Here is a 17619-nt window from a genome sequence, read left to right as displayed (position 1 = left end):
TTCATGTTGAATATCTCCAGTTTTTATTATTGTAATAACAATGTCTGACAGCAGATGGCAGCAAAGTTCCATATTTATTACAGTGTATATGTAGACATTATAGCACTGTGTATGTGCAGTTAGAAATATGTTAGTTAATGAATAATTAATTAAATGAGTAAGAAAGAAACTCACTGAGTCAAAATGGTTTGTTTGTTTGTTTGTTTGTTAATGAACAGTTAATTATGTTCATTAGTTGTTCAGTTGATGAGTCAGAATCACTGTCAGTTAATCATTAAGGGAAATTTAAAAAAAAAAAGACATTTCTGAATGTATGTGTCAGTTATTATCAGTGGTCATCAAACTGTTTAACTCTTCTCTTGAGTCAGCTAACTTATTTACTATGCATAGTTTCAATTATGCAGTAATCAGTTAACTGTACAAAGGTTTATGCATAAATTCCACTGTGCAATACTCTGATATTAATACTGTGTTAAACTTTATATGTTTACATTAATATTTTTATTTAATTCTCATTTATAATATACCTGCATTTGTATTTAACACACCTAGATCCCATTTCTCATCACTTTACAGTTGCATGCAAAAGTCTGGGCACCTCTGGTCACAATTTCATTTACTGTAAGTGGTTAAGTAAGTAGGGGATGACCTCATTTCCAAAGGGCATTAAGCTAGAGATGACACATTTCTTTAATATTTTACGCAAGATTATTTTTTTAATTCAATTTTTTACAGTTTCAAAATAACAGAAAAGGAAAAGGACCTGAAGCAACCTGCACGGTCAGTGCTTAGTAGCGCCCCCTTTGATGCATCACAGCTTCAAAACACTTTTTGTAACCAACTAAGAGTCGTTCAGTTCCTGTTTGTTTGTTCTTCGATGCAAAAGGCTTCTAGCTTTTTGAGATTCATCTTCATCCGCTGCTCTTTTGAGGTCTATCCACAGATTTTTAATCATGTTTAGTTCGTGGGAATTCTTTCTATATATTGTGTTTATATATTGTAACAAATTGCACTTATTTTTACATGCTTCTCATTTTTTTCTATCGTCTATTTTTCATATAATTTGAATATTTTTATATAAGAGCAGCTGTAGCATGACTCAGTTTCCTCCTCAGGGATTAATAAAGTACTTCTGATTCCGATTTGGTTGCAGCAGGTGTTTCTTTGTTCCTCTAAATGTCAGTTTGGTGTATTTATGGTGCACTTCCTGTGGATTAGTGGCATCTCAACCAAAGTAAACATTTCCTCATTAGATAGCAATTACACCTGGACAACAAAACAATAACATTATATTCTAAGAATTATTCTTCTAATTAAGTTTTTAACATAAAATATTGATAGAAATCAATGCTTGGTCGAAATAAATGTGTAAGTAAGTAAGAAGTAGACGAGGTGTGCATTTTTTATTTTTAGCCTTGTTGCCCTTCGTCACAGAATTAACTTAATATTCTTAATACTTCATATTTCCTGTTTAATGACAAAAATGATGCAACAGCTGATTTTTTTTATGTGTCTGTAGCTGTGAATTGGCATTTGAAGAAATACACTCCTATGAAATCACAGCCCTTAAGTAGTAAGATTGTTCATTCATTCATTAGTGAATTTGTTCATAGGTTGATGAAAGTGGAGAGCACAGTCATACCTCTCTGACAGGTCTTTCCTCCTGCAGGAACATGTGGCTGGACGCTTCCAGCTGGATGGAGGCCTCAGTCAGTAACTCCAACGACCTGAAGTTCACCTGGAACAGGAAGTCAGTGAGTCAGTCAGTGGGAAGACTTCAAATGTTAAGTATCAAGGAAAGCCACAGAAAACACATTAAACACGTGTGTTTCCTTACAGGAGAAAAACATGCAGAGCTTTCTGAAAAACAAGTTTCCTTAGAGACAGTCGACTCACAGTGAGCAGAGCAGGGATTTGAAGTTGTCCGCTGAGTGTCACTTTCACCTCTCTGGAGGCCGGAAGGTTCAGTCTGCACTGGACCGTCACACTCACACTGTTACTGTGGTTCTACACAGACAGACACACAGAGGAACATAGCTGTCTTTAACAAAGTCTGACTTCTGAGATTAACTTTTTATGAAATAATCACCAGTCTTACCAGCTGTGACAGGTGCGACAGGTCCTCAGCTGTAACCTGATTGGTTGATCTGGGTTGAGGCAGCACACAGTCAGACCCAGCTACCTGCAGAGAGGAGGAGGAGGAGGAGGAGGATAATGTGTGACTGTATTATATTATCTTATTTATAAAGTCTGTGTAAATTGATAGACATGACTCAACCTGTCTTTTCTTATGCACAATGATGATGAAGTTTCCCGTCATACCTGCTCGATGCTGTACTCTGTGATGTTAACCAGCTGGTTCCCCTGCCTGGTCACAGCCCAGACATCAGCCCTGAACAGGACGTCCTGCACAGAAAACATGCCCAGGTTCTGGATCTGCACACAAAGTTAAAGATGTCAATAAAAACAACATTAGAAAACTCTTAAACCTAAAAGTGATGTTCAACTATTCCCTGCAATTATATTGTTATAATTTATATAACAATTGTTTCCTACATTTCCCAGTATTCCTTTCAAAAACCGCAAAATGTTATTGTGTTGGATGGAGTAAACAACATTTGTTATTGTCACAGAATGTCATGTTTGTCCTGAGTACTGATTTTCATGAAGGATCCATTATGTTGTTTTGGAAGATGAATGTAATTTTATTTTATCTATTTTTGTGATCAAAGTTCTGTTCTGATCTTTCTCAGCAGAACAAAGTGCAATCAAAAGAATGTACAAACGTCATCCCTTCTCTCCCCACTCCCATAACTCCCACCCCAGGACCAGCAGGGCTACATAAAGGCTATATTTTACTCACAAAGGTTCAACAAGTACATAAAAAATATGAGAGATTCAACAGTGCACATTATAATTCAGTAACAGTTGGATACACAAGGATCTTCACTGCTTCTGCTGCTGTGAGCCACATGTTCAATTTGTCCTCTCGAGCCCCATCTATCCAAGCTGTTGACATTTCCATGTGAAGAACATCCAGAGAAACATCAGTAATAGTTATAAGATAAGAAAATATTTGATGTTCAAGGTGACAGTTTGACCCAAGGAAAGCTGGAGTTCATCTCTATAATTGTGTTCAGGAAAATGAATGCCCATCTGAACACTGAATTTTGATATTTCATTGTTTAAGGGGGAGTTTAGGCCTGATGTTGACCGCAGAAGCAAGGTTAGGAGGGTCAACAACATCTCTCAGATTCATCCACAGCACATTTCATCTCAGTCAGGCCAGGGGGGTTGGGATTACTTGTTAGAGACGAAAGCACTAGTTCTCAAACTTTTTTTTTTTTTTGTTTTTGCAATAAACTTTTTATTTATTTATTCAGTTTGCAACATTTCAATAGTTACATTCATTTCAATAATTGCATTCATTTCAATAATTGCATTGGTTCTCAAACTTTTTTTAATAATGAAATATTTTGTCAGTTTAGGACATTTGGAGCAGCACGGAAAAACTGACTGTAGAAAGACACAGTGAGCCAAGGTGAATGTGATTGCTGCAACTGACAGTTTAAAAATACAAATATCAAATATAAAAAGTGTTTAGTTAAACTTACATTTGCATTTATATTGAACTTATTTTAGTATAATTATTTTAGGAATCATGCATTACTTATACTTTTTAAATTAACATTTAAAAATAAAATCTCTCATTCCCCCTGCAGTACTCCAAAGTACCTCTAGGGGTGCCTGTACCCTCATTTCAGAAACACTGGACTAAAGTATCCTCCTTTTTCACAAAAATATTTTGACTAGTCAGAGTAGGAAAAGCAGAGGTGTTAGTAATATCATTAGCAGCATTTTTCTCTTCAGTGCCCCAGTAAACCATGACAACATGCACAACACCAGGACCCAAAAACTGAAGCAGTAATTTTATCATTTACAAAAATAAAATGAAACAAAATGTGTTCAGTGGAAAAGGCCTGATATTGGACAGACAACAAACACACCAAAAAAACTAGAAAAGTTGATTCACACATTGATTCACACACATGCGATTTCTCGTGTGGACACTCTACAGTGTGTCCCGTCTGACCATAAGACTGCACTTCCTGTGAGTGTCCTAAACAAAGTGATTGTGTTTGTGTAACTCACATGATAAGTGAGGTTGAAGTTGGGGGAGCTGCTGTCTGTGTGGTCCCAGGAGGAAGAGGAGGAGGACGAAGAGGAGCTGTCGGCTCTGATTTCAAAGCGAGGAGGGTTTGGGTCTCTGACGGGAGGAAAGAGGAAGAGTTTGCTTTAACTTTAATGAAACATGTCTATGCCTGTAATTTGCATGCTCAGAAAATACTAAATCATTAGTATACACGTGCACATAATATATTTCTTTGTTGGATCCTATTAATGTGTTGCCATGACAACAGTTTTACAAGGAGGAACTATACAGTGACACTGATGTGACTCACCTGGTGAAGAGGAGGTCAGTTTGGTACTTCAGAGGGAGGAAGATGTCATTGATGTTGTCGTCTGGGTATCCCTCCTCCCCCTCACTGGTTAACACACACACACACACACACACACACACACACACAGAAAGACGTGAGAACATTTTATTGACCCAAATTCACTCCTAAATCAAAAACAAAAGTCTGGACCCTAAACTTAACAGTTTACCTTGTGGGGACCGTGTGTTTGTCCACACAAGGGGGCTGAGTCTCCACAATGTATGTGTGTGAACAGATGTTTATCTCCACAGTGTGATTAATATGCCCACACAGAAACACACATGTAACCTACATCTTTACTCGTGAGGAAGTCTGAACTTAATCCTGTCTTTTTATCCCTTAATAACCTTTGAAGAGGTGAGAACTGATTTTCCAAAAACTTTCTGACTTTCAAGATCTTGTTTTTTTTGTTTGAATTGCTGCTCATGTCATCTTAAACTTTTTAAGCAATTTTTATTACAAATCAAAACTAATATTAAAATTTCAAGTCCTCTTAAAATAATATTTATTTCTTTTTATGTCGAAATTTACATCCATGTCTAAAATCACAGCAAAATTAATTAAATGATGGCCAAAAATGTGTCTCAATGGTGATCTCTTTTTGTATCACAGGTGAGAATAATAGACATATAATGTAATCATCACATATTTTTAAACAGTGTTTCCCCCTCAATCCTCCTGAATAAGATCCCTTCTCAACATCCCGTTTCAACAGGAAATACATCACTTTAATAAAAACAGTCAAACTGGGTTTTAATGTGGACTTTATTGTCACAGCTCATGATTCTTAGGTTATGTTTTTTATTTCATTCATGTTGTTTCCTGTTTTACTTTGAAACTCACACCTCCTCTCGTGTCAGATCACTTCACTTCCTGCCCCTGTGTTTCCCCTCCCTTTTGATGGCCTCACCTGTGTCTGATTGTCTGTCCCGCCCTGATCAGCCTCACCTGTGTCTCGTTATCCCCCTCCTCACCAGAGTATTTAGTGTGTGTCTTGTTTTCTCTCAGTGCTGGTTCGTCTTAGCTCCTTGTGTGTCTAGTGTTCCAGCCTTTTGTTTCCCTGTGTCCTTTTCTTGGGTTTTGGATTTAGCCTGTTGATTGACTCGACCTATGTCTCATCCCTATTGGATTTGTTTGCCTTCTCTGATAGTTCCTCTGTGTACTGAACCTACATTTTGACCTGTAAAGACTGATACATTCCCCGAAATGTCTCCAGAGTCGAGCGTGTGAGTCCCCTCTCACCTAGTTCACCAGTTGTTACATTTATTAGTTAATCACATAACTTTGTCTTACTCACTTCCTGCGCCCAAATAAACACTGGTATAAATCAAACAAATATCAAAGTGACATCAGCTATCTCACCTGCTGGTCGTCATGACAACCCGTACGTGATCCAGGAAGACAGTGCGGCTGAATTCAAACTCCAGACGGAAAGATACCTGCACAGGAAGAGAAAACAGGTCTCTGGGCTTTGAAACTATTTTCACTGACTACATAACGACATTTAGTAACTGAATTTATTTGTACATTATAGGACAGTATAACCTATCTAAAAACTTTCAAATCTTTACTGGACATCACGCCACTGATTCTCTTTTACCGCCAGGTCTCATCAGTTTATTCTGGATGTTGTAACACGCCAACACGTAAAACTTTTTGTTTGTGAGTTAACAGATCCTCCAGCGTCTGAAGCTGTGCCTCATGTGTTTCCCTCCGGCTGCGGCTCTCCTGATCCAGGAGCTGCAGCCTCGTTAAGAGGATTCCAACAATAATCTGCACCACAGTCTGGACCAATAAACTGGACTTTATTCAGACAGGCATCCATACAGCGGGCCCTCGGGGGCCTTATAGCGCAGGGCGGGGCCGCGATCATGTTTACAGGACGGTCATTAGGCTAATGAAGGATTTCAGTCGATGGCTGTCAGTCGAAACATACTCCTGCTCTGTTTAATCACTATCATTAGTCAGACTGTGTAACAGCTGTATGAACAACACCTGTTTTACTGTCTGTGCTCACAATTAAAGCAAGCTCACATTTGTATTATCTGTGAAGGCCAATGTTTTCTATGTTTTATGTTAGGTGAAATTATATTAATAATCACCTCCTACAGAAAATGAATATTAGGTCACTGACTATAAAGCTGAAGGACTCACAAGCGACAGTTAGAAAAAAAGATCTGTGCAGCAGAGGTTGAAATTTTCTGATTTTTACTTCCTAATTTTGGTCAACCACTGGATCATTTGCAATAATGCAACTTGGTTGTCACATCTCCAGTTTGTGATGCAGGCTGTGAATCTGAAAGTTTTATCAACCATGACACGAGCTTCAAACTTAATTCACCCCCCATACAAATTTCTAAAGAAATTTTGTTGGGTTTTTTTCTATTATTTTTCTTTCCTTTTTCTTTTTTAATTTTCTTTTTTTAATTTAATTTCTATATTTATTTATCTATTATCATAAGAAAAAAAATCAGGAAATTACACATATACAACCACAACAGTTACTTGATGGACTTTGGGGAAAGATAGTTTTGTCAACAAGCCTGTGATGGTCACATTTTCACTCTGTAGTGTAATAAGCACTCGAGTCAGAGAACTTACTCCTACCGAAACAAAAAATAAGTGGTAAAATAGTATTTGTAAAAGTGTTGCATTGTTGATATAATGTATAATATGACACTGTATCCTCCCCAGCGCCTCTCCCATGTGGAGTCCCTCAGGGTTCTGTTCTCGGGCCAGCTCTATTCTGCCTCTACCTGCTTCCCTTAGGATCTATTTTTAGGAAATATGGCATGTCTTTCCATTGTTATGCCGATGACACTCAAATTTACTTGCCCTTGAACCAGAAAAATTCTTCTTCTTCTAATTCGCCAAAATCATTAAGGCTGAAGCACAGGGGAGACCGTGCATATTAGGCTGGCCCCCTCGTTACCTGTTTTTAAATCACGACTTAAAACACACTTTTATTCCTTGGCTTTTAACTCGGTGTGAGAGCTGCATTCCTCTGTAACACGTGGTCTTTGTTGTAGTGTGTCATTTCTTGTTGTGTCTTAGTCTGACTGTGAAGCACTTTGGTCAACTGCTGTTGTTTTTAAATGTGCTCTATAAATAAATTTTGATTGATTAATTTGATTGATATAAGTGTCAGTGTTTATGAACTCAAAGGTATATCAGAGGTTAGATCAGCAGTGTATAATCTGTCATGGTAAACATCAGCACAGGTGTAACACAGGTGCAGCACCTACCTGAGCCAAGGACTTCATGAATGGAGCGCTGATGTTACAGTTCCTCTGAATGGCCAGTCTGTCCTCAGCGTAACACTCAATCTGAATATCTGATTGGTCCTGTGGGGAAGGGGAGGAGCCTGATGAGTCATAAGTAGATATGCTGCAGTAGGTATGATTGTCAGTAGATGTTAGAGTCAGATGTTAGAAACACTGCAAGTTACTTAAAAGTATTGCCTATGAGATTAATTAATACGTCTTCCCAGTAAAGAGCCATTAGACTGAATATATTCAGAACAACAAATAGAAAGTTTTGATGAGCTGAATGTAGGTTGGATCATTATTGTGTGTTTACTATCAGACAGAGAAGAGGAACAAACTCAACACCTTGACAATGAGACTGGAAAAAAGGAGGTTGGAGGAGGTGGAGATGTGGATGGCGGCGCCATACGCGTTCTCTCCCTGATTCTCCAGTCGAGCAAACACCACCATCCTTCTCCGCCCAGCCTCCATCACGTACACCGAGCCCTCTGACGCCCCCTGGTGGCTGCAGATCGACCAAACCGCCCGCTCCCTCGAGCTGCAGAACTGCCTTCAGGTGAAACACAGAATATTAATTATCTGGGCTCTCTAATAAATATTAATGATAACAGGTGTGTTTATGAGGATCAGGTATTACTCACTGAACATCCAGGAGGTCAGTGTGACTGTAGAGGATGAGGTCGGGAACACAGGTATCTTCCTGCTCGCAGCCGTTCCAGAAAGGAAGCTATGGCAAGAGACAAGGATTATTTTACTATTACTATTTTAGTTACTTTAGCAGACAGATATACAGACTATATTCACACATTCAAATAGCATTATGCCCATTAGAACTTGTTATCTAAATATTTTCTATGTAATTAAAAAAATATCTGTATACCTCAAACCTTAAATATGAAAATGGCTAAATTAATTAATCTTTTTGTGAAACTGTGAAAGATATAGGGTTCCTTTATTTTGGCTACATGTTAGCGCAGACTATTTTTGTATTCACCGAAGTGATTCCCAAAGAGCTCTGGTTGGCTGCACCCAAATTCGTACATATCTGAGATCACAAGGCTGATCAATGTGCTGATGGCAGTAAACAAGGAAGCTGTCCCACGTGTTTGTAAAGAGGCAGGTTGGGGTGGTGGATGGGTCACAAAAAAATGGACTTTTGCCCAGGACTTTTCCCTGGAGTCGCATGTTTGGATCAGTGTGAACTTTGAGTCATTTCAAGGTATTTCCTCACCATGTTTCTTTTCCTCAACCTAACCGAAGTAACTTTAGTTGCCTAAATGTAACCTCCGTAACTTTACATTAATTATGTAAATGTACATTAAGGATGTACAGTGTCATTCGTAAAACACAAATTTGTAGGATACTGTAAGTATCCGTTTCTGTTATATATATATAAAAGGTTCAATTGTGGAATGGGAGGAAAGAGTTGTCCTGCCTTTAAGCCAGCAGTGGAGGTAGTAAAAGCACCCTTATTAACATCTGTGTAAAAGGGACAGCCAGCAGGAAGGCGACAGGTGTAACGTTCTGATGACATGTTACATGCGCTACCCACTGTGGGAGATTTAAAAAGCAGCTAGAAGCAGTTAGCGGCTAACTCAGCAGCGGAAAATGTCCGCATATTGGAAAGACAATGAGGTCTGAGAACTCCTTACTCTAAAGCAGACGACAAGATCAACCGCCATACAACAGACTTTAAATGATTGTCATTGCCATGTTATGCCATTGTTATTGTCTATGAAGCCCTGCCTGACCCAAATGTCACACTAGAGGCCAACGCTGCCATGTTACATGTCACGCCCAGAACAGCTCTTTTGCTTGCGGGTCTATAGTGCCATCCCTGTGTAAAAAGGGCCGGTGTTAGGTGGATGAATGACTCAGTGTATTAGCAAAGTGGTTGGTGCTTGAGCAAAACTACAACTGCCTGGCTGGGACATTTACATCTGGAGGTCATGAAAAACTCAACGACAGGCTCTGAGAGGCAGATGTGACATCACCTGTGTGTAACTACAAGCTCTCACCTCGGCCCTCAGGACACTCGGCCAGTCAGGGTCCAACACCGGCCCCTCATCTAGACTTTTCAACCCCGTCTCCAGGACAACCGCGATGGGACGTCCATAATCAGTCGTCTCCTGTTCAGAGAAACGGTCCGCAACAGTGTGAGTGACATTTGCGTGTTCACTCTGAGAGGAACTTTTTGGATCCTTGTGTTTTATACTTGGGTTGATATTCTGACCTGAATGGAGAACCCGAGGCGCTGGCAGCTCTGACCTCCAACCTGTAGAGACAGACTCCTGGGCTGCTGTCGACCTGATTCGTCCAGAACAGCTCGGGGAGGAAATCGCCTCTCATCCAGCACCAGGCTGTACCACACAGCTGAGAGAGCGACGACAACGAGGAGAGAAGACGAGAAGGAGAGAGGGGGCTTTAAAGAGGCTCAGATGCAGCACAGTGAGATTGTAAATACAACGAGAGCGGACTTTACAGGGCTGTCAGGTGATATGAAAGAAGGTGATGTCACCTGGAGTGCTGCTCATTAGTGCAAACTGAGCTCATTATGTTTCCAAATGTTGAGTTTTAATGGAATTTCTGAAAAGTAAACTGTGCATATCTAAATGTTTCCACTGACTATTGTTGTGTGATTGTACTCAAGAGGACTTGACAAGATTACGTAACCACGAACCAGTCACTCTGATAAATGATTTTTCCCTCTGCTGCCAACTTTTTTAGATTTGACTGAATGGAGTTGATAGTTTTTAAAGGGGTTGGCATGCGAGCAAAGTCCCTGGTTGGACGCACTCTGGAGAAAATCTCTCTTAAATTTTCTCACTGGGAAAATCATAACCGCTTATGCAAAAACAAGAACACACACACACACCAATGTGTATTACAGTAAAATAATCTAAGCCAAACCAGTGCATCCATTTTTTTGGGGCTCCTTTTGTTGTATGTTTTGTTTGTTTGTTCGTTTTTGTTCGTATTGTTGTTTGTCACTTGTATTGTACTACAATATGTCTATATAACATAACATGATATATGTATAGCTCCTGTGAGACTTCTACATCCAGACTGACAAACTGATGATGGCTAACCCTAACAAGGAGCCCGAAAAAAAAATACTGTGCAACAGTGGTGTGAGTGGTAATCAGAGCACTCGGTGCGGTGACCCCAAAACAAGACACACCACCGCCAGAACAAAATCCACAGTTCTCTGTCTGTGAAACAAAGTGTTCTAAAGTTTTGCCAAAGTGAATATGAGGTTTCGGAAGTCTGAGTTGAACAAAAATGGGTCTTTTTGCATCCAGTTTCATGCCTTGTGTTTCTATCCTGCTGGAAACACTGTCTGTGGAAACACATTGAGGGAATTTGGTGATAACTTCGGAAGACTCCCACTTGACTTGTCTAATTCAGCTTTAAATGTACCTCTGCTGAACTTTGGAAGTCCCTTTTACACACAACGAGGGCTGTGGATTTTGTCCACTATATTTTGCAACAAATCAATCAATCAATTAATGTACATACACCATGTGAGTATAGCTTTCTAACAAACTTGAAAAATCTGAATCTGTCCTTTAACAGCATGAATAGCTGAAGTCTAAGTGAACAGTCACATGCACCCACTGTGCGTGTGTGCATGTGTGTGATTTCATCCTCACCATGTCCAACAGCTGTCTGTAGATGTGGCGGTGCAGTTACTGTGTTGATGATCAACAGAGAAACTTCATGGCAGGATATCAGTAAAATCAGCTGTTTAATGCCACATCAGCACCAATGTGTTTCCAGTTTGAAACAGCATACTAAGAGTTCAAGACAGTGTGCAGGGTTTAGGAGGATGTATCAGCAGAAATGTAATATAATATAATGATAATGTTCTCTTTGGTTTATAATCACCTGAAAATAAGAGTCATTGTATTTTCGTTACCTTAGAATGAGCCGTTTATATCTCTATAGGGAGCAGGTCCACAGAGATCACCATGGTACACAGCCATGTTTCTACAGTAGCCCAGAATAGACAAACCAGACACCAGCTCTAGATAGTTCTGCAATCTCACCACTAAGTGCCACTAAATCCTACACACTTTACCCTTAAAATGCTCTCTGTGCACATGTGCATTTTAGCACTGTTTCAGGAATAATCTCCATCCATGCGTCATGTACATTGGCCATGCAGGTGCCAACATAAACAGGACACAGATTGTCTATTCTGGGGTTGACTGCTCAGAGATGGTGAGAAGTAAGACCAGAGTTTTCTTTGCTTGGACTGACAACAAGGTGGGACTGTTACTAAGAGAAACACATGAGTATAAGGCTGTCAAGGTGGCAGAAAACAGATTGGGGGCCGTTGTTAGCAATACAGCGACATATCAGGGCAGTACAGGGAGCATTAGCGGAGGAAGCCATGACAACATGAAGTAAGTAACCAGTGACACATCCTGAGACACAATCGAGAAGCAAAAGTGGACGGCTGCATCATCATCATTTTTTTCATTTATTTCTTTCATATTCGCTTTGTTTTCTTAAAGCTTACAGATACAAATGAAACAGAGCAGTAATCCCAGAGATCGTTGGAGGAATCTAGCATAGTTCAAGTGAGATACGACCGTAGGAGACGACAGAGACATTTTAAAAAATGGTTAAACAAAACGACTGAGTTATATAGTGAAAATAATTTTCCATCTCCATGTTGCAATGTATTTAATTGGCCTCACAAACCACCGTTGGCTGCAACACTCGCTCCATTAAAAGGTCCATTATTACGACCTCCTCCACCATCACCTTGTTTGTTGCTGTGTGAATTTTTTTACTCTGCCCTCTAGTGCCATCTATTAGCTGTATCTGTGCCAACATTATGGACACGTGGGAGTAAGAGGGCAGTGGTGTTTACAACATTTGAAACGGACATAGCTATTTCCATACGCAGAGTATAACTGCGCCCTTAGGGGTTCCAAAACATAGGAGTAATGTGGATGTTTGGCATGAATGAAGCATTATTTGTGCATGTAAAACAAATGCCTATTTATGTGGATGTAGCCTCAGTCCAAATAAAATGCACACACCACACCAGATATGCTGCACATGTAATTTGATCATTTATGCTCCTAATTACTTTCTAACCGAGGCAGTAACTTCTTCTTCTCCTTTGTTATTGATTAATAAAGTGATTTCCTGCTCCTCATTAGCTGTTGGATGCAGTTGCTCGGAGTGTGACTGCAGAGCTCATTCTCATCTGTTTAACAACTGAAACTGGGTTTTGATTTATGAGAGCACAGAGAGCTGAGGTAAGCTGCTGCCGTCCAGCACAGCTCATATTAGAAACGCCACGTCTGCACTGAGATCAATAAACTCGACTAACTCTTAAAACAAAGGTTCATGTTTGGTCAACCGTCCCTCCTGTCTTCTAACTGTCCACTGACGTGCATTCGGTTGGTACCATGTGGCGTGTTGGCATGTGTCCATGCATGCGTCTCTGTTTGTGTGAGAGTGTAAATGTGCGTGTGTCTAATCCAAACCAGATGATTCGGAGGGAAGATGAGGAGAAAGAAAGACGAGCGGAAGGTATGAAGGTATGAAGTGATGGAGGGAGGAGGAGTGACACACAGCGGCGGCTGGCTGGTGTTAGCATGTTAGCGAGGTTTCCATGCAGCCGGCCCGCACATCTGCAGCCAATTACACAAAGACACGACAACACAAAGCACTGTGGGGAATCTGCTGCAAGGAAAAGACCACGGCAAGACTTTCCACACACCAAGGGTCAAACACCAAACATCTGGATGGGTCCGACACAAATGTCCACACAGCTGGAAGAGTGGACAGCTGTTAGATTCTGTACGATTAATCTTTTCCTGTCATTCATTCACCTCCACTCCTCTAGGAAGCTCCTGGATACGACCGCAACCTGCTACTGAGCAGCTGGGAGTGAAAGTCAAAGGCACGTGGGAGGGACTGTAAGAGCTCGGGTCAAACCATGACTGGCCAAATGAAATCAAGTCCAACATGATCTCATGATGAACCGTAACAGGATGAGTAAACACCCTCTTGAACACAGATTAGATTTTGTCACTGTGAACTTTGTGCCTCCTTCCTTCACACTGATTTCATTTATGCAAGTTAATTCACTCCATTGGTCTGCTTTGACACTTCATGTTTTAATCTGGGCTAGATTTCTGTCACGGTTTCATCATCAAAGCTCAGCTGTTTACCAGCATCACCAGGAGACGAGGAAGGTGCAGGCAGGCGGAGTCACGAGGGCACAACTCAAGGAAGTGCAACGATCCATGAGGGTCACACAGAGGTGAAAAACAAGCGCTATTCTTCCATTACTCCACGAGGATAAAACATGTGGCACAAACATGAACCGATTAACTCACAAGGGGTCAACGATAAACTATTGGGCCCCTGATACCCTGTTCAGTAAGGTCCCTGGCTTTCCCACTGGATGAAAACTCGCTATAATCTGGCTTTTTTGTTTAATGGGAAAAGTTTTCATTCTCGGGAAAAATGACTATAGTCAAAGGTTTTCATTGGCTTCAGCTCCAATTGCCAGTGATGGAAATATGACACCAGGTGGATGCATTCATTTTCACCTCATCACAATGCAGCAATGCACCACCAACATTTCCATCCTTCTCCGTCCAAGCAGTGCTCAAACGCTGGTGTCCATGCTGCTTTCTACTGTTTACTAACCTGTTTCCAGTGTGTTTATGACGTCGACTGTGACACACCAGTAAAAAAACAGAAAGGCGTCTACTGGCAATAGAAAAAGAGTCTATCACCTATTTTAAGTGATTTTCTGCGATTCAAATAAACATGAAAACATGCCAATTTTGATGAAAAAGGTATAAGAGAGAGTAGCCCATCGACTATGCAGCTGTTGTCCACTTTGTATTCCCTCTGTGGGCATCAAGTGGGACTACGAATGTTAGTCTCTGTTATTCAGTGACTCAGTGGCACAAAAAAAGACCAAGACATTGTTGATGTATTCTCTGAGTTGACCATTTTAAACTGTGAAAATTTTAGCTGTTTTGGTTGATTTGATGCAGAAAGAGCTCAATTCATTCAGCTGGAAGCAAATATTAAAACACCATTAAAAAGAAATGATGACAAAAACACAACTTGACAAACATCCACAAATCTTAACTCAGTGGCAAAGTCCTAAAACTGAATTTTAGAGGTTAGTTTTTACTCTCTGTTCAGACAGAATATTGAAGCTATTTCAGACATGACGTGATTGCATAAAAGGTCAACCAAAATATGCAATTAGATGTAAATTTACCCAAGGCAGCGTGAAATGAGTCAAAGACGTGTTCGTGCAGATTGAAAATCTTTTAACTTCAGTGAAAAACGTGTGTATCTCTTTAACCTTATGAGTCTGCTTAAGAGGAAAACAGGAGACAGAAGATCTGAGTTCTGAGATCAGTCAGAGACTCAGATGAACACATGAACACACAGAGACATGGCTTGTTCGTTAGCTCAAAGTTTACAGTCAGATTTGCAAGAATGAAATAAAGAGATCTAATTATTGGATGGATAGTCAGCAAGCCTTAACCTCCTCTTTATTTTACTGATTAAAGTTATACTTAGTAGTAATATTTAATGTTTAAATGGGGCACAAGCGATTCTTGAGAAAGATTGTTGACGATGCGTTGTGGAGTTTCGTATGTTAGCGTGTGCCAGATTTACCGTCCCTCTCACTTCCACTGCCCCTCTCTTTATACAGTTATGTTCACAAACACTGGTTTGGTTGGAATAATGTTGTGTAGCTCAGTGCGAGCCACTTCATTTGTTCCCCATTACTGAGCCCGGGTTGTGTAAGATCACCAGTTTTTCTTTTTACAGCGCATACATAAAAACGGACAGTGAGCGGCCCGTGAGGAGATATTCACTGAATTTGCAAAGCAGTCTCACTTCAAAGTCGTTGAGTATTGGCGCTTGGTCAGCATCAGACACCAACGACAAAAGTCATCCTTCCACGTCAGCATGATACACGGCTGGTTCGCCATTATTGTGTAACTTATTGTGTAATGGTGCCCGGCGGCACTGGGGGGAAACACAACAGGACAACAACGTAAGGGAAGGGGACAAAAAGTCCAAGTGGTGGTGAATGGGTCCAACTCTCACTGCCTTTCACCTGGGAGGCCGATGTTGCTTCCCATGAGATTGGAAAACCAAATCCTGTTCTTTTTCCGTAACCCAACAATGTGCATGTTGGCTAAACATAACCACGTGTGTTTGTTGTTGAAGTAAAAAACACCATTTCAGAAGAGACTGTGCATTTCCTGTGAAAATTCAAGTGTATTTTGAAAACAGACAATACATGTAACAGGCTGGAGTTGAGACGGCATCCCCAAATGTCGACAACTAACACTCCCAGGGTACCTTACACATAGTATGTGGACGTGGAAAGTCCATGACCAAACGTCGATGTGACGAAGTCGGAGTGAGAATGTGTTGGTATTTGACAAAAAACTAACTAACTTGATCTCGTCACAATTGTCTAAATATTTAGTTACCATGACAACGTGTGCCTCCCACCTACCGACATCTGTCCTGGACTTTGTCTTGCTCTTCGTCCTGGACTCCAGACTCAGACAAACGATAACGGACATGCAGGTGACCTCCTTCCCTCCTCGCAGACAGTCTTTGTTAAAGATGTTGACCTTCTCCGGTTCAAAGGTCAGCTTGGCCTGAATCCGCACCACACCACGAGACCTGTGGGTAGGAAGAACGCCATCATCAGGACGTCGCGTTTGTCACTTGTATTACTGACTCTGTGGAAAGTCAGTTATCAATTTAGGAAGAAAAAGACTGCCTACTTTAAAGCTCATCATGACATTTTAGTGGGAGGACTTTTCTTCTTGGATTAAGATTAAAAGTGACTCCAGGAAATTAGGTTTAAAGTACTTACATTTTAGAGTAAGTCTCTTTAACCACAAATGTCAGTCCATGGTGTAAGTAGAGATAGTGTTAGAGGATCATTAAAGTTATTAGAATTTATCTTCTAGGAACCTTTAATATGTCTATCAAATGTTACGGTAATAAATCCAATAGCTGTCAAGATTTTTCCGTCGGAATCATGAATATAAACCTCATGGTGGCGCTAGAGGAAAAGTCAGAGGGCCACCAAAGTCAGCAAGGTTCATCCTCTGGGGAACATGAACGTCTATAAAACTTTGAATGGAAATCCATCTCGCAGTTGTCAAGATACTTCAGTCAAGAACAAAGTGATGGAGCCATCACTTTGGTCAACACTGAAATATCTCAACAAAGCATGGCTACAAAACATGTTTGCTAGCGTGTGTGTGTGTGTGTGTGTGTGTGTGTGTGTGTGTGTGTGTGAGATGCTCTGACCAGACAATGACTGCAGCTCCCAGTGCTCCCACTGCGAGGTCGACAAGTCCGTCTGCATTGACATCCAGAACACCGTGAAGACTTTGACCGAAATACTTCAGACCAGCAGAGAAACCGGCTGCAGACAGACGCTGCAGAGACAGAATGAACACAGAAGTTACGTATGTCTCCTGCTCAGGTTCCATGTATTGTCTGAACTGGTTCGGGATCTGTTACCTGTCTGTACTGGCGTTGGATGGTTTTGTCCTGGCCGTAATATACGTACACCGCCCCCTGGTGGTCGTCCTCTAGCGGCGCTCCCACCACCAGCTCCCTGAACCCGTCCCCGTTCATGTCGGGTATCTGGGCCATCGCTGATCCCAACCGGGAGTTCTGAGAGCGGTCAGAGACCTCCAGCGCCCCCTGCAGGATCAATGATGTCTGGACAGAGAGTGTTTAGTTTAGTGTGTGTGTTTCCCAGCTCCCTGAAGTGTCCAGTACAAGTTGTTGTACCTTTGTTTAGCTGC

The 17619-nt window shown here is 40.9% G+C and overlaps 1 protein-coding gene across 1 annotated transcript in view; it reads right to left on the bottom strand.

Moving 5' to 3' along the window:
• The window catches only part of itga11b (integrin, alpha 11b), a 62914-nt gene that overhangs the window by 5146 nt on the left and 40149 nt on the right, over positions 1-17619 (bottom strand). Inside the window, exons 14-28 of the mRNA XM_049575154.1 lie at positions 17330-17533; positions 17114-17244; positions 16302-16474; positions 10002-10141; positions 9787-9897; positions 8410-8495; positions 8114-8318; positions 7748-7846; positions 5865-5941; positions 4464-4547; positions 4153-4267; positions 2323-2436; positions 2099-2182; positions 1897-2007; positions 1643-1738 (exon numbers count right to left, since the gene is read on the bottom strand). Of these exons, the coding sequence (XP_049431111.1) occupies positions 1643-1738; positions 1897-2007; positions 2099-2182; positions 2323-2436; positions 4153-4267; positions 4464-4547; positions 5865-5941; positions 7748-7846; positions 8114-8318; positions 8410-8495; positions 9787-9897; positions 10002-10141; positions 16302-16474; positions 17114-17244; positions 17330-17533 (1830 nt within the window). The remainder of the gene's footprint in view (positions 1-1642; positions 1739-1896; positions 2008-2098; positions 2183-2322; positions 2437-4152; positions 4268-4463; positions 4548-5864; positions 5942-7747; positions 7847-8113; positions 8319-8409; positions 8496-9786; positions 9898-10001; positions 10142-16301; positions 16475-17113; positions 17245-17329; positions 17534-17619) is intronic.

The sequence above is a fragment of the Epinephelus fuscoguttatus genome, linkage group LG4 (genome assembly GCF_011397635.1).
Source record: "Epinephelus fuscoguttatus linkage group LG4, E.fuscoguttatus.final_Chr_v1".
In the NCBI taxonomy this organism is placed as follows: domain Eukaryota; kingdom Metazoa; phylum Chordata; class Actinopteri; order Perciformes; family Serranidae; genus Epinephelus; species Epinephelus fuscoguttatus.
Note: the sequence above shows the minus strand (reverse complement) of the source record. Positions and strands in the feature narration are given on the sequence as shown.